This window comes from Harpia harpyja, chromosome 13 (genome assembly GCF_026419915.1).
Source record: "Harpia harpyja isolate bHarHar1 chromosome 13, bHarHar1 primary haplotype, whole genome shotgun sequence".
NCBI lineage: Eukaryota > Metazoa > Chordata > Aves > Accipitriformes > Accipitridae > Harpia > Harpia harpyja.
In genome coordinates, this window is record NC_068952.1 from 16,047,819 (window position 1) to 16,070,879 (window position 23,061).

General features: G+C 39.6%; 1 protein-coding gene across 5 annotated transcripts; it reads right to left on the reverse strand.

Annotated features, from left to right (window-relative positions):
• Positions 1-63: 63 nt before the first annotated feature.
• On the reverse strand, positions 64-22,962 carry PREPL (prolyl endopeptidase like). 5 transcript variants are annotated; one of them, XM_052806346.1, is made up of 15 exons: positions 22,833-22,962; positions 22,053-22,295; positions 19,162-19,362; positions 18,569-18,635; positions 17,699-17,902; positions 15,563-15,686; positions 13,042-13,258; positions 12,273-12,458; positions 10,635-10,838; positions 9,707-9,882; positions 8,044-8,260; positions 7,709-7,858; positions 6,613-6,739; positions 5,440-5,546; positions 64-172 (listed from the first exon to the last, which is right to left on the reverse strand). In XM_052806346.1, exons 2-15 carry the CDS (start codon positions 22,269-22,271, stop codon positions 92-94), a joined length of 2,280 nt encoding a protein of 759 aa, XP_052662306.1. In that variant the 5' UTR covers positions 22,272-22,295; positions 22,833-22,962; the 3' UTR covers positions 64-91. The 5 variants fall into 5 exon arrangements, with proteins under 5 accessions (XP_052662306.1, XP_052662305.1, XP_052662304.1 ...); XM_052806345.1 differs by having other exon boundaries at positions 17,699-17,905; positions 19,162-19,359; positions 22,833-22,961; XM_052806344.1 differs by having other exon boundaries at positions 17,699-17,905; positions 22,833-22,961.
• Positions 22,963-23,061: the final 99 nt, after the last annotated feature.

The following is a 23,061-nucleotide window of genomic DNA, read 5'->3' on the forward strand; positions in this document are numbered from 1 at the left end:
ATCCAAGAGGAGAGATCCTCTGGAGGTGTCCACTTTTCACATAAATAAAAATCTGACTTGAAGTTCTTCAGGTGGTCAATGTGTTTATTAGCTATTTGCCAGATTTCATATGACGTTGGAGATGGCATACTTCCTCAAGTTCTTTGTTCAGAAAAGCAAGGTGTCTTGCAACCTAAAATAATGAAAATATTTTATTACAAAATAGAAAAATTATTTGCACTATAAACCTTCAGGTTCTTGCACAGCTCTTCTAATCTTCTTCCCTTCCCATACTAATGCCAAGCAGTACCTTGCCCTAAGACAGAATGAGGCTTTTCCTGAAAGAATTAATTTTGGGAATAACTGCCACAACAGCCAAATAACATTTGCTAGGATTTGTTAGAATTAACAGTAATAAAATTTGTATCCAACTGTGATAGTCTGAGACTTCAGTAACAATATGGCAGGTCTCGGCAGTATGTTGCTTTTAGCAGGCACGTTTGTACAAAGTGCAAAATGTTGCAACCTAATTGTAGTAGCATCCTTTGGTAGTACAGATCATGCATTTCAAAATGTAAAGATCAAACCCATCATCAGTCGGCGGCGAGGCCAGCAGAGGCAACGCTAAGTGGGCGGCTGAGCGCTAGATGGAGGCGGACTGGGAGGCTCCCGAGGCCCAGGAGCCCCGGGGCAGAGCGGCGGGACCCGGCCAGAGCCGGCGGCTCTCGCGAGAGAGGCTGACGCGGCGTGCGCGTTGCCACGGGCAACCGCGGGAGATTTGAACGGCCCCGAGCAGCGCCGGCGAGCAGGAGCGCGCCGCGGCAGGGCGCGCAGGCAGGGCGCGCAGGCAGGGCGCGCAGGCAGGGCGCAGCCCCCCGCTTCCCCACTCGAGAAGGCTACTCAAGCGGTGGGCGTCGGCCCAGAGGGAGACCCAGATATGGTTGCTGCCACTCGGGTGAAAGCCATTGTCAGGAAAAATGTGGCAATGCAGACAGAGCTCCCATGTAAACATGCAGCTGTCCAGGTCTCTGGCTGCAGGGAGTGCCTGAGTCTATCACTGTTGACAGAGGGCAGCGGGGGCACCTCTTGTGTGAGGTGTGACCAGGTGGATGATCTGCTCAGCCTGGTGGCAGAGCTGAAGGAGGAAGTGGAAAGGTTGAGGAGTACCAGGGAGTCTGAGAGAGAGGGAGATAGATTGGTGGACCTGCACACTACCATCCCTGAGGCAGAGGCAGCAGATGGAGGCTCCGCAAGAAGCGGAGGTTCCCCTGCCCTCTTGCCACCAGGCAGGAGGGGACCTACGAGATGGAGGGGAATGGATACAGGTCCCTGCTTGGGGAGGCAGGCGAATCCCCTCCCGGTCTCCCTCACCTTCCCAGTTGCCCCTACGCAACAGGTATGGGGCTCTGGAACTTGAGGACCAGGTCAATGAAGATCAGGGTGTAGATGAAGCCCTACCCAGGGGTGTGCCTAGGCTCAGTCAGGCAGCCCCATTCATTCTCGCATCCTCTGAAAAAAGAAAAGGGAGGGTAATTGTCATAGGCAACTCCCTTCTGAAGGGGACAGAGGGCCCAATATGCAGACCTGACCCATCCCACAGGGAAGTCTGCTGCCTCCCTGGAGCCCGGGTAAAAGACATTACCACGGAACTGCCTGGTCTGGTTCGGGCCTCCGATTATTACCCATTGCTGGTTGTGCAGGTTGGCAGTGATGAGATTGCAGAGGGAAATCCAAAGGCAATCGAAAGGGACTTCAGGGTACTGGGGCGATTAGTGGAAGGATCGGGAGCACAGTTAGTGTTTTCCTCAATCCTTTCAGTAGCAGGGAAATATACTGAAAGGAACAGGAAAACACACCTGGTTAATACATGGCTGAGAGGCTGGTGCCATCAGTGGAATTTGGGGTTTTTTAATCATGGGGAGGTTTACATGACACTGGGCTTGCTGGCAACAGATGGTATCCAGCTATCGCAAAAGGGTAAAAGAATCCTCGCTCGTGAGATGGCGGAGCTCATAGAGAGGGCTTTAAACTAGGTGTGAAGGGGGAAGGAGATAAAACTAGGCGCAACAGAGGTGAGCCTGGGGGCGGCATGCCAATGCTGGGGGTGGAATCGATAGCCCAGCTCAAGTGCATCTGTGCCAATGCACGCAGCATGGGCAATAAGCAGGGGGAGCTGGAAGCCATTGTGCAGCAGGATAGATATGACTTAGTCGCCATCACGGAAACATGGTGGGACGACTCCCATGACTGGAGTGCTGCAATGGATGGCTATAAGCTCTTCAGAAGGGATAGGCAAGGAAGGAGAGGTGGTGGGGTGGCTCTCTTATGTTAGGGAGTGTTTTGATTGTACAGAGCTACACGATTGTGATGACAAGATTGAATGCTTCTGGGTGAGGATGAGAGGTAAGGCCAACAAGGCAGATATTGTGCTGGGAGTCTGTTAAAAATGACCCAACCAGGTTGAAGAGACGGATGAAATCATTCTACAAGCGGCTGGCAGTAGTCTCACAGTCGTGTGCCCTTGTTCTCGTGGGGGACTTCAACTTTCCAGATGTCTGCTGGACATACAACATGGCAGAGAGCAAGCAGTCTAGGAGGTTCCTGGAGTGTGTGGAAGATAACTTCCTGACACAGCTGGTAGGTGAACCAACCAGGGGAGGAGCCTTGCTAGACCTACTGTTTACAAACAGGGAAGGACTGGTGGGAGGTGTGATGGTCAGAGGCTGTCTTGGGCTTAGTGACCATGGAATGATAGAATTTTCTATTTCTGGTGAGGCAAGGAAGGCAGTTAGCAAAACCACCACTATGGACTTCTGGAGGGCAAACTTTGGCCTCTTCAAGGCACTGGTTGAGAGAGTCCCTTGGGAGCCAGTCCTGAAGGGCAAAGGGGTCCAGGAGGGATGGACATTCTTGAAGAAGGAAATCTTAATGGCTCAGGACCAGCCTATTCCCCATGTGCTGCAAGTTGAACCGCCGAGGAAAACGACCGGCGTGGCTAACTGGAACCTTTTGCTAGGAGTCAGGAAAAAAAAGCAGAGTTTACCATCTCTGGAAGAAAGGGCAGGCAACCTGGGAGTAGTACAGGGATCTTGTTAGGTCATACAGAGAGGAAATTAGAAAGGCAAAAGCTCAGCTAGAACTAAATCTGGCCACTATCGTAAGGGACAACAAAAAATGTTTTTACAAATATGTTAACAGTAAAAAGAATCCCAAGGAGAATATCTATCCTTTAATGGATACAGAAGGGAACGTTGCCACCAGAGATGAGGAAAAGGCTGAGGTACTTAATGCCTTGTCTCAGTCTTTAATAGTGAGACCAGTTATCCTCAGGGTACTCTGCCCCCTGAGCTGGAAGGCAAGGATGGAGAGCAGAATATCCCCCCATTAATCCTGGAGGAAATAGTTAGTGACATACTATGCCATCTAGACACTCACAAGTCTATGGGACCAGACGGGATCCACCCAAAAGTACTGAGGGAACTGGCAGAGGTGCTTGCCAAGCCACTCTCCATCATCTATCAGCAGTCCTCATCAACGGGGGAGGTCCCAGAGGACTGGAGGCTTGCCAATGTGACACCCATTTACAAGAAGGGTCAGAGGGAGGATCTGGGGAACTACAGGCCTGTCAGCCTGATCTCGGCACCAGGGAAGATTATGGAACAGTTTGTCCTGAGAGCACTCACATGGCAAGTCCAGGACAAGCAGGGGATCAGGCCCAGTCAGCACGGGTTTACAAAAGGCAGGTCCTGCTTGACCAACCTGATCTCCTTCTATGACCAGGTGACCTGCATAGTGGATGAGGGAAAGGCTGTGGATTTTATCTAGCTTGACTTCAGCAAGGCCTTTGACACTGTCTCTCATGGCATACTCCTTGAGAAGCTGTCGTCTCATGGCTTGCACAAGTGTACTCTTTGCTGGGTGAAAAACTGGCTGGATGGATGAGCCCAAAGGGTTGTGGTGAATAGGGTGAAATCCAGTTGGTGGCAGGTCACAAGTGGTGTTCCCCAGGGCTCGGTGTTGGGCCCCGTTCTGTTTAATATCTTTATCAATGATTTGGACAAGGGGATTGAGTGCACCCTCAGCAAGTTCGCAGACGACACCAAGTTGGGAGGCAGGGTTGTTCTGCTCAAGGGTAGGAAGGCTCTCCAGAGAGATCTGGACAGGCTGGCTTGATGGGCTGAGGCCAATCATATGAAGGTCAACAAGGACAAGTGCCGGGTCCTGCACTTCAGTCACAGCAACCCCATGCAGCGCTACAGGCTTGGGGAAGAGTGGCTGGAAAGCTGTCCAGCAGAGAAAGACCTGGGGGTGCTGGTTGACAGCCGGCTGAATATGAGCCAGCAGTGTGCCCAGGTGGCTAAGGGGGCCAATGGCATCCTGGCCTGCATCAGAAATATTGTGGCCAGCAGGAGCAGGGAGGTGATTGTTCCCTTGTACTCGGCACTGGCGAGGCCGCACCTCGAGTACTGTGTTCAGTTTTGGGCCCCTCACTACAGGTAAGATATTGTGGTACTGCAATGTGCCCAGAGAAGGGCAACCAAGTTGGTGAGGGGCCTGGAGCACAAGTCTTATGAGGAGCAGCTGAGGTAGCTGGGGCTGTTTAGTGTGGAGAAAAGGAGGCTGAGGGGAGATCTTATCGCTCTCTACAACTACCTGAAGGGGGGTTGTAGTGAGGTGGGTGCCGGTCTCTTCTGTCAGGTGTCTGGAGATAGGACGAGAGGAAATGGCCTCAAGTTGCGGCAAGGGAGATTTAGGTTGGATATTAGGAAAGATTTCTTTACTGAGAGGGTTGTCAGACACTGGAATAGGCTGCCCAGGGAAGTGGTGGAGTCACCATCCCTGGAGGTATTCAAAAAGCGTGTAGACAAGGCACTTCAGGACATGGTTTAGTGGGCATGGATGATGGTTGGACTCGATCTTGACGGTCTTTTCCAACCTAAATGATTCTATATATGTTTTACTCATGAGGAAGATGGAAGTAAATAGCCAGTATGACAATTTTAAGCACTTAATACTCTATAGTGCAAGACTCTGCCTGCTGGTACAATATTTTGCACAACTTAAAACCTTTCATTCAAAGCTCTCAGCGCATTACAGTGGGAGTTTAACACTATTTTGAGGCTTAAGGCACAATGAGGTTCAATAATCTGGCTCTGTCACTGGCTCTTTTATATCTATGAAAATATATATTGATAAATATATATAATTATGTGTGTGTATATATATAAACTGCTGGGTTTTTTATATATATATATATATATATATATAAAAAAAACCAGCAGTTGCTCTTGCAACATTTTTTATATATATATATGTAACCTTCGTTCCAGCAGTTTTTTTTTTTCTTTTGATACTTTAAACACACATTCAATGACTGCATGAACTACTGAGGCTGAAGTATCAATCAAGGGGACAGCTCCCCCCAACATGTTACAGATGTGTGCAATAAAGGGAACATACCTCATTCAGTGAATCCTCCCAAGATGAATCACAATGACTGCCATTTGCCCGGATGTCTAAGATGATACTAGGGATCCAATTTCCTGGAACAATGAAGCTAGTGATCACTTGGCATTGAATGAATGAGGAAAAAGGTAAACAGGGATGTGAGTTGTTAAGGGACAGATAATTCTGTCTTCTGTCCTGACAGAATTTCTGTTGTTCCTTAAGAAAAAAGAAGAATCATATAGGGGCTTGCTGAATGAACTATTTGTAGTTCTATTAAAGAGGTATTTGAAAAATGTTTATATATTTAGTGTGTTTGTTCTCTGAGTCTTTTTGGAAAGGTGTGCTTTTTTCTTGCTGAGCAAAGACTGCAACAGCAATTGCAGCATCTGCTATCGTTCCTCAACTACTGCAGTTGTGCTGCTAGCAGAGAAGGGGCATAATGAAATTTAGAAAAGCTATTTCAAGATCTATTTTGGTACTGATGGTAAAAGCCTCTCCCCAGATTAGATGGTACTAGAAAATAGTAAGGCTTGAATGTACCTTTTGCTGGAAACAGTCCCAAAGTTAGTGTTTGATTTCAGGTATAGAAGTGTCTATGCCTTGGCACTGTTGTCATTCTAACTTGGACTAACACCTTCAGTTTTAGCAAACTTGGACAAGTAGGTTTTTACAGAGCAGGAAAAATAAGATTTTTATCCATGTGTTGTTCATAACTGCAGTCTGACAGTATCAGTAGCTGGACTAGACAGTATGGGTTCACCTAGCCCTGTCCAACAGTCACCATATGTTGAAGCCTAGGAAAGACTGAGCCCAACTTGTATTCTCCCAGTCTTTTTTTTTTTTTCCTCCATCTCAGAGGGTTTCCTGAGGCTGTTGTGGTTTGTCACTATTAGTATTTAACATATACGGGTTTAACTGTTTTCAGGCAGGTCTACAATAGAGACATCTGGTCCCTTTTAAGGCTCTGGAAAGTACATCTTAGAAGCTGATGTTCACCTATTTGTCAGTATGACTGCACATCTCACCTTTGCAGATAATGGAGATTACTTCAGAGCTTTAGATACTGGATTATATTGTACAAATGAATGCATTTAAGGAGGAGTCAATCTCTATGGTGTTTAATTACATGACTACTAATATTCTGGTTTAGTTAACTCCATGTATCTGTAACATTCGTATTCTTACCTTTCTTTCTTGTTCTGCTGGCATGATCTAGTGCAGCCTTCCTAAGTTTCTTAACATATCGTAAAACTCCTGTTAGTGGTATCCGTTGATCATTTTCATATGCCGTGATAAAAACTGAAGGATAACACTGAGATTAAAAAACAAAACCAGTTAAATACTTGACAACTGATTTTTCTCATAAAGTGAGTAACAAGTTTTTCTCTATTTATCTTACTGTACTACTTGTTATGATTTATCTAAAAACACTTCTATTACATAATTACCTGCTCTTAAAAAAGCACTGTTATTACTCTAACTGCAAAAAGTACTTTGGTCTGAAAAATGACTTCATATTAGCGGATCATCTACTTGCAAAAGGTAATAAAAAACATCCTCTTCCCACTGGTAAAGATCTGCTACATGTCTGCTTGCTGATGGTTGCAATAAAAGGGGAGTAATAATAATTATGGAATGGTTCACCTTAGAACAGTAGCTGAGTTTACTTCTGCAATCTTTCTACACATAAAAAGGAGTTGCTTTTATATAGTAAGCTTTTACTTAATGAAGCTATACAACACAGCTAACACATTACTTCAAATAAAGAGATTTCCTCTGAGATGACAATGTCAAAGCTATAGCTCTTTTTCCATTTCATTGTTTGCATCTGAGAAGGTATTTAATCAGTGGAAAATACCTCCTTCCTCCTTTGACAAAGTCTGCAAAACTCAGCAGAACAACAGAACCCCCCCACATAAGGAGAAGTTATTTTACCTGTTGAGGTTTGTTATACTATAGAATAATCTATTACTTCCTGTCAGTCCTGTAACAAAACAAGTTTTTGAAATCTATTGATTATTTAGAAGGTGGCACTTGGTTAATTTCAGTAGTCACTTATGACTCCAAGTATTGCTAAGATTATTACTAAAATAATTTGTATTTGCATTAATGATTCATTTTAACATAAAGCAGCAGCTAAGACAATTCTAAAATACTGGGGTTTAAAGCACTGAAAAGTTAAATAGACTTTTTTTTTAAATTCCAGGTATCCATTTTTTGTTTTCTTATAAACTGATACACTTTATTACTGTAGTATGTCACACAGAAAGCATAGTTTTACCTGTGGCTTAATATTCTGGTATGGACAATAGCTTTTGATATACTTCATATATTTTTCATCTGCTAATGGATTTCCCCATTCCTCCTGTTCTTCAATTGTCAGTGGGAGATGAGTTGTCATCATTGTATTTAGAACATCTACAAAAGGAGCCTTAGAAGTTATTAAAAAAAAAAAAGTTGGCAAATAGGACAGAGGATCTCAAATGCCTAGGTCAAGGTTTTCTCAAATAAATGAGGAAAGTGAATTCTGAATTGGAATGTTTCCAATTCTGAAACTGGTAGAATGAAACAGAAGAGTTTAATGTCATAATCCATAAAAGCTTTGCAGCACCTCACCTGTAAAACCATGGCTCTGATAAGTTCTGGATCAGTGTTGCACAGCGCTCCTGCAAGAACTCCTCCTGCACTGGCAGCTGCTAGTGCTGTGTATTTTGGCTGAGAAAATCCTAGCTGATGCAGCAGCATGATGCAAGCCTTAAGGTCATGGAGACCTTTGAGTTTATTATACTGACATCCATCTTTGTGCCAGCTAAGACCTAGCTCTCCTCCACCCCTGAAATTTAAAACAATTCAAGTTGGAATCCCTTTGGAAAATGTTAACACAGCAAAGCTTCAGATAATGAAAGGACAGCAGCAGCCACAGAATTGCAAAACCATAGTTTGCCTTCCCAATTAACTCTCTTTCTATTATTGTCTTTACCCTTCTTTATGGCTAAAATACACAGCATGCAAACAAAAAAAATCTGTGCATGATGATTGGTGAAAAGCCTAACTGCATAAGGGTGCTCCATGCCCTTGTGTTCTTGTGTCCTGGAACTCACAGGAAAAGAAGTACTTTAGGAAATGACACTATCATTGTAGCCAATACAAAATCAGACACTAATATTATCTTTTTACACAGGAAACTATTAAAATATCTAAAACATTTTCAATAATAATATCACTAACAAACAGTAGCATTTATTGAAAACAGTAAAATAGTATTCTCAGCACCACACTGAGACTCTCAGGATCCGTCTTCTGTGTAGCTTAAATTTGAGACCGTTACAAAGTGGGGGTTTTTTCTAGTTTGTGAATTTCAAATACTACTTGAAATGTTGTATTTTGTAATACAGAATTTTGAGATTTATTTGTATTCCTTTCTACACAAACACAATTTTGGTTCTAAGCCACCTGAAATTTCCTTATTCAGGTTTCAAGTTTAAAATTACCTAACTGATTAGTCTGCCAAAATCTTCATCTTTGGATGAAGAATCCATCTTCATCTAGGACTGACCTGCATCTTAAAATACTTAGAGGGGTGGGAGGAAGAACAGCACAATGCTTGCCACTGAATATAGCAGACTGAATATATTTGCATGTTGAATTTGTTTTAGAACTGGTATTTCAAACAATTGCTCATTCTCCCCCTTCCTTCCCCTCCCTAAAGTGATTCTTTTGTTATCTTCTTTACCTACTGAATTATTATCTCAATGAAAATGTGAAGCCTATTGTACATAGTGGTTTGTAGCTAAACTGGAGACAGAGGATTTAGCCAATAAAAGAACAAGAGATGCAGGTTAAATGCTTAGTTCTTGCTGTAGAAGGCAAATGGCTTTCAGAAGATGCAGACTGAACATCAGTACACAATGCCCTCAGAAAGAGAGGGAGGTAGCATGTCATTGCAATTTGAACATGTTATCAAAATTTTTCTTCAGCAAAGATGAGATGAGAAGTAATGAGATTTCAAAAGATTGAAAGTTACATACAACCATTCTGTTGATTTAAGAAACCTAAATACAGTATGTGGTCTTGAAAGTATGATTTATTTTTTTTTTCCCTGAAGTAAATTAATTTTTTTGTTAAGAACTACTTGGAAAAAAATCTAAAGAGATGGAAGTGAAAAGCATGAAGAATTAGGTATAGCTACATGAAAAAATTATTTCTTCAGTTGCATATCAAGAAATATCTGTATATCCCACAGATTAAAATCTTAATTCCATTTTATATTTTGACTTACCTAACATGGCAATATGCTAATATCCAACCCTCTTCAATTAACATCAGCTTCTCCTCTTTAAAGCTCATGTTCAAATCTATGCCATAAGCTCCATATACATGAACTAGAAGTGGTTTCCTGTGTAGCTCTTTAGAATTCATACTATGAAAAACTGTAATTGGCACCAAAGTTTCATCCTGGAAATGAAGGAGTATTTTACAATAAAGGACACTGCAGAAATCTCAATGACACATGGCAATGAAAACTTCAATTATTTATTTTAAAATGTGTTTTTTTGATTACAGTAATTTTTTTCACTTAGAATGTACAAAGCACTCTTGAAAAATAAAGCGAGAGCCTGAACCTCTGCTGTGGAGGTTTATGGATGTAGAGTATAAAATTCATTTAAGTGTAACACCTGAGGAGTTTTTAAACTACCAAAGCACCCAAGTCTTCCTTCCCTTTTTAACACCAAGAATATCTATTATTAACAAAATAGTTTACCACTTACTGCAGCAGAAACTCTTTATTAACATTTCCAATTTTTTTAAACTCAGGCTGTTAAAACTTTCCTTTCTTGATCTATACTGTGCAGCTGGTTCTGGGGTGTTCTTTTCAACAGCTGGCATCTCTTTCATTTATCATGGAGAGTATGATACCATACATCAACCAACATCTAAGTTATACTATACTAAGATTCTTGACTCGTCATGTACTGTTATCGCCTCTAGAATACCCAGGTTAATGGAAAAAAAAAAAAATCTTATCACGACTCCTTCTTGTTCTTCTCTATAGCACTGAAGAAAACACCCACTGTTTAGTAACTATAGCACCAACTGCTCTTTTCGTTTTTTTTTTAATCTCTGTTTGCTGCCAAATGCATTTTCTTTGAATGGGTGGGGAGGAAGGGAAGAATAAAGGGAATGGGAAAAGGACTGAAAAATCTTACCTTGCTTTTAGCTAGTAAACGTGTAGTGTGACAATTCGTAATAATTGGTACCTCTTGCGCAGCTTGTTCAATGAGATTATTTTCTTTAAATGAATATGCAAAACACTTAGGGGGGTGTACTGGGGAGTTGAGCTGAAAATAGCAAGTGCTGGTGGTATGTTCAGGATGAGATTCCAATTCAAATTCACAGGCCCATGTAGGTAGCTGAGAAAACATGGCATTTCAAGTGAGACCCTTACACTGCTGCTGTAAATTTTGCCTAGTGTGTCCTTCAGAGGAAAAAATTTTTTAACATCAAGCCACTTATCTTCAGTTTGTCTGTAGCACAATCTGTACTTCTTTTAAATTCAGTAATGAAACAGAGAAAAAGTTAAAGACTGAGGGGAAAGGTTTGCCAAAGGCTACTGGATCAAGTTCAACAATGACATAAAAAAGAAAAATAAATCCAAATTCAGTTTAAAATGGGCATTACTGTAGATTTTTTTAAAAATTAAAACTTTCTTTGAAATCATTCTGCATTGTTTTTATTTTTTTAGATCCTATTTCCCTTCCGATTTCCAGTCCTACTTCAACGTGTTATACAGCCAAGTCTATCTCAGTTGTTATGCTTTTGCTGTGAGTTAGCTCCAGTAATGCTAAGCCACTGAAAACCCCTGCCTCTTGACTTTGTTCCTAGTGCCAACCATTGTGAAGAACAAAGCCTTTTCCTGGCACATTCACCCTCACTTACTGCTATTATATTTAAGATTTTTAACTCTGCTAAGAATAAAAGAAATCAAGATTCATTCTTTGAGAGCAGCAGGGACATAGTCAAACCCTCTGTCAGGCCACTACTTACTTGGGTTAGGTTGCTAGAGACTTCTGAAATGGCAGCAAAAGTCCAAGTTCTCCAGAGTAACTGCAGACCCTTTCTGAATAAACAAACTACAACCATTTTCAAAAATGAAGGTTTCAGAGACCATACAGTGTACTTTGTTGAAAACCTTTTTCTGTAGCAGTTTTATAGAATGCAGCATTGTTAGCTTGTTGCAATACTCTTGCGAGTAGTTCAGATTGTATTTTTCATGCAAACAAATCAATTAAATATTTTGTCTGAATGGTCTCTGGAAATCATGGTTTTGAATTGAGTCACTTTTTGTTTTTAATCCACAAGTATTTAGCAACAACTAGAGAAGGGAAGAAATATTTTGCACAAATTGTACTGCACTATCAACTCTTCCCATTTTTATGAGACAGTGTCTATACTTCTCTTCTGAATGTTCTAATCTTTTTTCTGTGGCAGGGCCAGGCTTATTTCCTTGCTTACACTGGTAAGTGTAACCAAAAATAGGCCCAGTAAAACTCAGTAGAGTGTTTAGGGAATCAAGTCCTATTTTACTTAATCAGCTGTATTGTAAAGATCTTGACTGTAGTAAGTTGAAGAATGAACTGACTCATAGGATAGCTGCTCTCTAAGTGCTGCAATAAGCCACCACATGAAATACAATTAGTCACAATGATGAACCTGACAGTATTATAGTTTCCAAACCACTTCTACTCTTGGAATTAATCTTTGCTTTCACTATAATGTTATGTTAAAAAAAAAAATTAAATAGTGCTGGAAAAATATGAAGCTGCTTAAGCCAAGCTAAAACATACCTCTATTGACTGAACTAAATGTGAAACAAAAGAAATCACATTTAAGTAAAGATGACCAGCATTCTTCAGGAACATAACACAGTGATCAGTAAACATCTCCAAGTCTACTAGCTTGGTTTTCTTTTCCAGTGCATAAACTAACTGCCAGTTCTCCATGCCACTGGAAGCCACTGGTGCCTTCATCAACTATAAAAACAAAAACCAACCTTGCATTACTAAGATGCAGTAAGAGTTACAAATGAGATGTACAGACACATAGGTGATCTCATGCAACGTTTTTATTGCAAAAAATTATTAGTTTGTATTGGGGTGTTTTGCCTGACTAAACCTGGAGGTTTTTAAACTCCCTTTACTTGGGCAAAATGGAAAAACAATTCAGTAACATTTAAAAGAGTAAGTTCAATTCTCATAGATTAATCTATAGAAGATTATCATGCAATAAGTGCTTTCAGTGTGGCCAGCAGAACTGTAGGTGGTTTGGTCATATAGGCTGAGATCACCAACTTAAATCTTAATATAGGGGAAATGACTGTTAAAAGCATATTCATTTCTTGATGTTGCCAAAGGAGTTAGAATCAAATTGGCATGCTACAACGTGAAACTCCATGTACTACTATCAGTCTTTCAATCCATACAGCTCTGTGTAAATCTCTTAAATTATTTCAGTAAGGTGCGAAGCACAGAATTACAAGCCAGTCTTACTATTTCTATATGATCTGCAACAGGTATCTGCACGAATCCTCTGAATCTTATTATCAGTTAAAATTACCTTATATTCTGCAAGTTCTCCGTATGTAGTAAGAATATATAACTCATCATTTCTGTGCTCAATGTGGTAAATGACTCCTTTTGTTCGTGCTTGTACAAGAGCAGGTAACTTAAAAGGATGTCTACAGTCAATCAGCCAAACTTCCGACGTTGTCTTGCTGTTGCTGTTGATAGTGAGAAAACGTCTATCTTTTGTGCAATATATGTCCACAAAGAATCTGTAACGAATAATTGAAAAAAAAAAAAAAAAAAAGCTTAAACTTGATTAGTATTTTAAAAATACAGGTTGTTTCAGAATCATGGGTTTACATCTGCAAGGTAAGAAACAGCATGCCTGTAAGTAAGCTGGAGAAATTCCAGACTACTTGGTTCCCAAACCCACTCCTGCTGCATTTATCCTGGGATTCAAAAACCTACAATCTGTGCAGAACCTGAAATATGAAAGGAAAGCAGTTCATTTGTTGCCCAACTGAATCTAGGTTTTTGCATCACTGAGATAGACTGGATGCTCACAGATGTATACAGGCTTTAAAATTCAAGCAAAACTTAGAATCTCTTATTGAGCTCATAACCCTATTTAAAAAAAAAGTAATAATGGATAATTAAATTAAAATTAAGGAAGGACATCATGTGGGAACAGCAGTAACAAAAGAAAAGCAAGAGCTATTATAAAGATAAACTGATAAAAAGCCTAAGTGTTACTGACCTAACTTGGTCTGAAGCAAGTAACACAAAAAGACTACTTTTAAAAAAAGTACAGAAGCCTATATGAGACAAGACGGACAGTGTTGCAGTGATAAAGCTGGAAACTAGGAACTGGTTTTGGAACTATCTAAGAAACTAGGAACTATCTACTGGTTTTAAATGCTTCTAAAATCTAGAAACACGAAACAGAATGATAGCCAGTAGCTGGATGCTAATATTAGACAAGTTCAGGCTGAAATTCAGATTCAAATTTCTGAGTCATCCTAATTAATTGGAATGTCATGTCTTGGGACATAGCAGTTTCTTTGCCATTTTGAATCTTTAAGACTGGATGTCTCTAAAAGCAAAATTGTCCAACACAAAGATCCAGAAGATTTCATCAAGAAATTGCAGGGTGGAGTACCGTAATCTACATTATACAGATCAGATACATGACTGCAATAATGATCCCTCTAGACTTCAAAATATTTGACTGGTGAAGGGAAGGATGCTTTAGATAGCATTTTCAGTGCCTTTAATTATTTGCAGGTAGAGCAACTCCAATGTTTTTGGTACTATTTTTTCTAATTGCACCCTCTTGACATTGTTAGGGCAGGCACAGCAGGGGATCTAAAGTCTGCAAGGCATCAGCCTCCTGCCTCTCTAATACACACGAATTTGGTAAAAGTGTGGCAGTGCATTCAGTAGAGATTCCAACAGTTCAGCTCTGCTGATCTTACCTCTAAAACAGTCAAGCTGAAATGCAGGTTATGCTTCTCCCCAAGGACTCTGACCCTGATATTACAAATTTTTTTTGTCTTTGTAGCTTTTTTTTTAAGGAAGTCAAGAAATATTCATCTTCTAAAAAAAGAATATTTGATTGCACCTAAAATGAGCTGGTGAAATGTAGAACAGAACTGCTCAATGGCAATACAAAAGAATGTCTTGCCATCTCCGATGAACAAGTGAGTTCATTTATGAGCTGCAATAACACATGAACCTTTAGAGTAAGTTTCTAGTAGATTTACTGTAATGACTATGACCTTCAGAATTATGCCAACAGTTTCCCTGTGGGGAAGCGTCAGGTCAGTGCAACTTGATTTTCCAAGAGTATGCATCAAATGCAACTGGAACAAAAGGATCTTATTTATTCCATCTCAATTGCAGATTTTTTTCTGTTTTTATTAAGATTAAAGTATAATTGAAATTTCTTTACTGAATATGTAACTTGAATTAAGAACAATCACAAACGTTTATGGAATGCTGTATGAATCTACCACATGCTACACGGCTGAAAAACTAGTTCTGCACTCAATTTAGCAAGAGCCTTCTTGTCTTCCTAAACCACTGCTTAAAGAAAGGTTATTGAGAGGGTATTCAGTCAACAATAGTTCTATCTCTGGGAATGCTGTAATGATTTTGCTCATCCATTACCCAGAGCAAGGATTAGCCTGAACTTCTATGTTTTTTAAAAGATGTATCAGACATCAATAGCAGAGAAAACAAAATGAAATCCACAGTCTGATTTACCCTGTATGACACTGTCACACATTCATTAAAGGACACCCTGACCTGAGACTGACCTTGACATTTATAAACTCAGCTGAACTCGTGAGGTAAGAGAGGAAAGTTAAATCTCTGTTGATCACATATCAAGAGGAGAACAGAGCACATTCTCAGACTGCATAAGGCACTACTGACAGCAGAACACAACTTAAAATTGGCTTTTACCATTTGGAATATGATATAGAAGAATTTGTTTTCCAAACCAGTTATATTTTACATATAAAATACTCTAGAATATGTAAAGGACTTGTTATATTTTAGGTAAGTATTACCTTGCATCTTGTTCTGTATAAACTAACTTAGTATGTTTCTGATCAGTGAAAGTTGTCATAAACACATTCTGGCATTTAAGGTTCTTCTGACTTGTGTAATACAGAACATCATTTGCAGCCCATTCTGGAAAAAAGACAAATGCATATCAAATTTGGAACAGTGTATACTATTACTGATAGAAGATGGAGCTCCATGAACACTGGACCCAATGCTGAAAAAGGTGGGTTGGAGCTGACGTGGAACTGAGGACAGCACTTCTACATCCCAGAGGCCGGGGTAAGCCACAAAAAGATTTTTCCATGTTTTCTCGGAATCCCACAGAACAAGAATCTCATAATATATTTAAAAAAAAAAAAAAAAAAGGCAGAGGACAACGTTCTAGGGCCCAGGAAGAAGAAGCTCTTGACCCTGTGGGGGTTCTGGAGGTAATAGGAAAATACAGGAAGTTTGGCTGTATAAAACTTAGCAGAGAAACGGAGGTTTAGATGGAGTCAGCGAGGTCATAGAGTATGAGCACTGCACCACTACATGTGACTGCATGCAAACCATTTAGAGAAAAGAGATGATGCATGTGCCCCATGGGTACTGCTGAGATAAAAATTCTCCAGTTTTCTGTGCTTCTATTTGTGTTTACCAACATTAGAAATGTGTAAATACAGGAACCTTGCTATTCTGAAGTTTAGTAATCTGACTGATCCAGCCAAATTACTGCTATCTCTTCTGCTCCTATAGCCACCAGAATAATGTTTAATACATATGATATTAAAAAGTTACTGTATGCTGTCTTATGCATAAATACTAATTTTCAGTATAAAACCCAAGGAAGTACCACACTGAAGTAATGCAAACAATTTGCTATCTGAACAGCAACGTGGCTCCAAAGTGCACAGGTACCTGGGGGTTCACTATGAAGAAAAGCCTTTAGAAGGGAAATCCAAGTTCTTCTATAGCCTAGCATTTAAAAAACCACAGATGTAAATTTTCAAGAACTTCCATTTGTCTGTCTACTATTGTGTATCATGCAGTACAAGCATATACTTTGCAAGTGGTCGCAAGACCTAATTCTCTTGCTCATTATTGAGGTACCTCTGTACTTCATGATACCTCTGTACCTCACTTACAGCTGAGTAAGTTTGCAAAATGGCTATAATCTCTACCATTCTGATAGTAATTTTTTGTACTCTTATTATCTACCATAATCTGTTACACCTACGTAGGCAACAGGGAGTTGGTTTCTTAAATGTACTGATTCTTCCAGACAAACCTAGATAGATGTTCAAATCAAGTATAGTTAAAAATGTCACTGGCAACTTTGAAGGCCTAGTTTTCAACAGGCATTACAAACTTCAATTGTGCAAACACAACATTAAATTCTTGCTACTCTTCATTTTTCTAACTAGGAATTTTTACCTAGAGTTTTAATTTTTTGCCCTGCCCAGGCAAATTGCTTACTGCACTATAGATACTTGATAACATCTAACAATATAATCCAACATATAAGATGTGGAACGCTGTATACATGCTATTGTGCTCTTTTTTCTATATTCTTTAACATACTATTAAAAAAGAAAGATTTCCCATTCACTTCAGTTTACCTCTGCTTATTTTAACAGCAATGTAAAGCTCTGTAATCTATTCTGGAAGAACTGACTCAAGGCCTGACTGGGTTCTGAATTGTGACGCACATCCTGGAGTCCAGTTGAAATTCCAGCCAATACTTAATAGTAGGTAGCACTTGCACACTTTTCAGTGAAGCTAAGTGCCTACACCTATCAGTGACTTCAGTTGTAGCTGTAAGGGTTTAATAACTAGAACATTTCTCAAAAAGATCTTTATATTGCAAACAATTACATCAGTAAATTTTTAAAGAAGCATATTGAATTCAACAAAAAGAATGATATGCATGACTTTTCAAACATGTATAAATGCTTGCTTTTACAATGAAGGAAAACTTGTATCATGAAAGCAGTCACTTTCATCCACATCAGATAACTTGTTGTGCAGTGTGGAAGAAATTGTAAATAAGAAATAATTCAACAAATATAAAAATGTTGCTTCATTATTTTATTTGTAGACTAGCAAAAATGTTGTGTTGAAAGCTGGTGTGATCCACAGGACATTTATAAACAACTTACCAAAACTGAATACACTTGGAATTACTTTTTCCACGACAGGAGAATGATCAAGTTTCATAATAACGCAGGTTGCCTCTTCAGAATTTTCACTTTTTAAGCTGATGGCCATGTATCTCTGATCTGGTGAAATTCTGATCCGTTGAATAAAGGCATCAGAAAAGCCAAGATCTTTGATACTGAATAAAGCATCAACATTTCCTTCATCTACTACATAAAAAAGAGACAGCAAAAAAAATCCTGTAATTAAGGCAATGACAAAATGAACGTGGTTGTTAATGCCTGTATTTAACAAGTCTGCCTGCAATATTTGCAAGCATACTACTACAATTAATTATTAACAGTAAATATTTGTCTTGCAAGATATTTGCAAATGCACTTCGTAAAAATCAACAAAAAAATTACAGTTCCAGGAAAAAAAAGAAGTCTTGTAGTTATTATTAAAAATATTTTTAAAGTGTAGATCTTGGCTTCTAGTAAATGTATTAAATTTTTAAGTTCAGATACCTAAAGCACAGTTGTTTTTACTAAATACAATTAGTAATTTTTTTTTTTCAACCCCCTCAAATAAAAAAGCATGAATGTGCTTTTCCTTTTTCAAAATGTTAGCTTAGGACTCTGAAGAGAAGGGACTTCCCTCTTTCCCCTCCAGCAACTTGCCTTACTATCAATATATACTATTCCCTAACTCTCTTCACCTCACCTTTTCAGATTCAGGATTCTAGAATTATTAATCAATCATTAAAGAATTTTATAAAAGTATTTTATTTTAAGAAACAGAGCAAATAAGCTTTAATATAAGAAAAGTACACTAAGTGATAAATGTACAACATTTTCAACAATTGTACCATGGTAGGAAGAGAAATCCCTTACCATCATCTGCTTTTGAAAGAAATATGCAGCCATTCTCTTCAAAGTACACATTCTCTCCAAACCTGATCTGTTCAATACAAAACAAACATGTTTTAAGTCCAACATACAGTGAGGCTATTTCCTTAGAATCCCTATATTCAATCATTGTTCTGTACAACACAATTGTAACATACACAAATGACAGAATATAGCACGTGTATTTGATACTGAAGGAGGAATTGCACGCGTCAGAAAGGTTCTTTCAAAGTTAGGGTACCTAAGCTACCTCTACTTGCTCTAAATTTAACAAAAGGCTCAGATCACCTCCAATTGCTCTTGTAACTTCTGATGTCTTGTATTCTTTATCCAAAAGTCAGATGATTATTTTTTCTTTACTTGTTTTTTCCTATGGAGGAATTAAGGTAAATACGCTATCGTAACAGGTATAAGCTGTTCTAAACACATGCTGTTACTATCCACAATTATTAAAATACTCAAAACTCCCACCATAAATTAATCAGTAAACCAGCATTTTATAGCAGGAATGGCTTTACTGCCTTTTATCTGATCGCTGTACTCAGTGATGAGAAATGTTTGTATTTTTTGCCACTTACCCTTGGGCTTACTGAATTGAACGTATACTTGTTCTGCAATTCTTCTAATTTTTCCTTGATTCTTTCTGTCATGGCTTTGTATCTTGCTGAAATGTCATTCCAGTTTTCCTGCTCTGATTTCAGAAGATTCTTGTACAAAAGCTCTGATGTTATTATGGATGTATTTTGCTTCCTTTTGGAAGGGATTTTTGTTCCTTCCTGCTGAGTAAGGGAAGACAACAATGGCTATAAGTCAGCACTCTGTACTCCAATATGAATATACTGAGGCAATAATGATATTTCCTGAGCTATAGACCCAAACCCAACTTTGCATTATTACAATAGTATGTGCCATTAAAAAGAAAAACCACAATTGGGACAAGTTTTTTCAATTCTTCGTGATGTTTTAAGGAGACATTGTCATATGTGTTATAGTTGACACACTTATTGAGGTCTTCTCTTAAAAATTTAGGGTACTATTAATGTATGCTCTTAATTGATTATATGTAAATATGTTTGTTCTTGCTCTGGAACTAGTTTTTAATTAATTTTTATGGAATTCTGTTATTTTTCCTTCTTCAGAGGTGTTCTTTCATAATTTTCCTGTCTTAGGAGTATCGTTTCTCTTTCCTTTCCTAGACAACAACGCCGCCCACACTTCTGTCCCTGTGCCTAGAAATCCTAGCAGCTTGTTCAGGTTCTTGTTCCACCTCCTCAAAAGTGTTAGTATAAATGTTCATAATGTGCAGAATGAAGTGAAGCCATGAACTGATAGGGGTTCTGCAACAATTTTATCAGGAATAAGCTTAAGGATCTGGTCTTCCACAACCCATGAGCAGACTACTGCTACCTCATTGTCAACAAAACTGTCTTCTCTTGTAAAAATGTTAAAAATGTGTTAAAATTTCTAGAACAATGCTACTTCTTTTTGCTTGCTGTAAAATCTCATTTGATCTAATAATAAGCTTAACATATATTACAGTACATAACACTGCACGGATCACACAAAGTAGCATTATAACATTCAGTGTATTAAGTGAATGTGTCTAAACTTAAAAAGCAGCATATACTTTTTACCCCGTCCTCACTTTGCATCAAGAATGGCTGGTTTGTTCCTAGTTTGTCTTCACACATGTGTAGACTAAAAGGAGGAGAAACTATCTGCTCCAGTTACCAACCTCTCTGTGAATGTAAACCACATCATTCATGAGAGCATATGAGTGTTCATTACTGGTTCAGACCAACAGTCCCTCTAGCCTAGTATATCAAATCAGAAGCACAAGTCAAAGAAACCATGAAAGCCCTTAGAGAAGCTCTGGAGCAACTGTGCAGTTGGTCAAGGTGAAGAATTACAGGATGTGTTAGTTGTACCACCCTCTCCTCAGTCACTGGAAAAACAGCTGTAAGAAAACACCATTCCCCAAACCAGAAGGAACCAAAGAAAAACCCCACAGTGGCCACAACTGGATACTTAGGAAAGCATAAGAATTGGACAAACACAGATTATATTCCCCAACAAGTATTCCCCCAGCTTTCCAATGATTTTGGCTCAGTAATTTCCTGAACTGAATGTGGTTTCTGGATATTTAAAAAGTCTTTTTCATGTACATGTATCATCTCCCCTTACACCTATGTAAAATTTTAGCAACCACAAGTTATTCTGCCAAGTTGCACACTTTATGAATCTTTTGATGACTCCCCTCTTGTTTTCAACAGTTCCCATTGTATTTATTTGGAAATATTATACAGAGCTGGTGGCCACAGTGTAGATATATATTAGTTACCTGTACACCTCCCTGCCTGGGGAAAAAACAGTCATCTAGAAGAGCATCTAGAAAGATTTTGAGGATAGCAGAGGAACTTGGTGACAATCAGTTTGCAAACATCTGCTCCAAAGCAAACAGGCACAGCTTCCTTTCAGGTGAAAACCACCTGTTTGTACTGTGGAACCAGTGTCATAGACCAGCATGTTGTGTTAGTGAACTACCAATGAGTAAACAGAACCACACATTCTCATCCATCAAGACTTCACATGTTCTCCTTGAAACATTTGTTTATACTTCAGACACAGACTTAGGACCTGTTTACATTATGGTTACAAATAACAGGGTTACAACAAGATGATCTTTGGGTCACCATTGAAGAAACACTGTCAACTTGAAACAATTTTAGAACACCATGCATCCATCTGAAAACATGTTTACGGTAAAATAAACTAAACCACCAATCTTTTTAAACAGTACTTATGCATTATACATATGAATCAGTTTACAGGCTGTCATACTGCAGTAAACTTGTATAATACCTTTAGCAAACTCTGTATTAGAAACACAGGAACAGAAGACCTGAAATTATTTCATACAATTTTCTGACTCTGTGGATGATACATTAACATCCATTTACACAATATTTACTTACAGAAGTAAATCCAAGTACCTTTTAAAGTATAGTTTATGACATGTGAATATAATTATGAGAAGTCAACAGAATAACATTTAATATGGTGCAAACCATGACTTACTGGTCAGCACCGAAAAAGTTGAGTTTTCTTGAGCCAGCTCATGGTGGTTAAGTCTGCTATCATCAGTTTGGACACTTTGCCTCTAAACTAGCTGATCTCTCCCTGCAATCTTCTCCTGACACTTTATCTGAAACTTTCTGGAAGATACCAATTTTTAAAAAACTGCTACAGCAGGAAAATCAAACAAAATGCAGCTTTACATCAAAACAGTATAGGGAAGTTGAACAACGGTGTAAGTTCCTGAATATAACTGAAATACTAATATTTATCCCCCTGCTTCAAACCCTTTAGGAAAAATGTGTTTCCTTGACATTTGAAAAAATATGGCTGGTTTCCTTAACACATGTGCCAAGGTAGTTGTTGACATTAAGTCTATACTTAAACAGCGTACCTTGCAGGAAAATAATCTCCATGGCAGGATGCTTCCAGTTGGCAGAGTCTTATGTGTGCATGTGCTTCCTGAACAGTCCAGGATGTGGCATATTTTTTGTTGTATTTTACTATAAAGACATATTGTTTGAAGATGGTTATGCTTAGAGTAGTATTTGACACTGAAGCTCAGCCCTTGGAGAAGATTTCGCAGTCCAACACATGACATCCTAACCTTCATTTCTTGATAGGCAACCTGAAATTCCTGAAAATCCCAAACTGCTGATCATTTACACTGTGTACGTGAAATATACGTAACATAAACTGCAGGCAAAACTTCCTCTCTTTCATAGAAATGAGATTGATTCATTAGGTACATCAGATGAGAAGAAACAGTAAAACTAAAGCTGTTTCTTAACAACTGGTACACACAGCTTAGCTTGCATATTAACCTGCTGTTACTCCAAAACGTGGTTCCTGGCGGTTGAAAGTTTAACTCTAGTGAAATTATCAATGAAGAGAAAGGAAGGTGCAACTGTGGATGTTTAAACGTTGAAGAACTGAAAACCGGGAAGATGTTAGCAAGTTCCCCCCTAAGTATCGTATAACAATAAAATCACTTTATCTCAAGAGGGTGACTTGACAGCAAAAGCTGAATGCCCCTCGCAGGAAAACTGACGGGTTTGCAGCTCTGCGGGAGGAAAGCCCCCACGCGTTTCACCGCCCGCGGTCCCGTTCCCCCGTCCCACCCGGTCGAGGGCCAGAGAAGCCGGCCCAGCCTCGCTCCCCGCCAGCCCCTCACCGCCGCGGCAGGGCCGTGCCAACGCCGGGCAATGCCCGCGGCCCGCGCAAGGACTCGCCGTCGCAGGCGGGGCTGGACCCGCTCTCTCTCCGGTGGGGCTGCCTGCCTAAGATGGCAGGCGACTGGGAGCAGCTCCCGGCTCCCTCGCGGGACTGCCCGTAGCCAAGATGGCGGCAGGGCGCTTCAGCCACCCGCAGCCGGCAAGCACCGCTGATGTCAGCGAGGGCGC

What these genes read in the sequence shown, in the direction of transcription:
- PREPL (XM_052806344.1), bottom strand. Translation starts at nt 22,271, where the DNA reads ATGAAGGTTAGGATGTCATGTGTTGGACTGCGAAATCTTCTCCAAGGG. An exon ending in TCCAAGTGTATTCAGTTTTG is followed by an intron (nt 15,687 to 17,698) that starts GTAAGTTGTTTA and finishes TCTTTTTTCCAG; the next exon opens with AATGGGCTGCAAATGATGTT. An exon ending in GTTTACTAGCTAAAAGCAAG is followed by an intron (nt 9,883 to 10,634) that starts GTAAGATTTTTC and finishes CTTCATTTCCAG; the next exon opens with GATGAAACTTTGGTGCCAAT.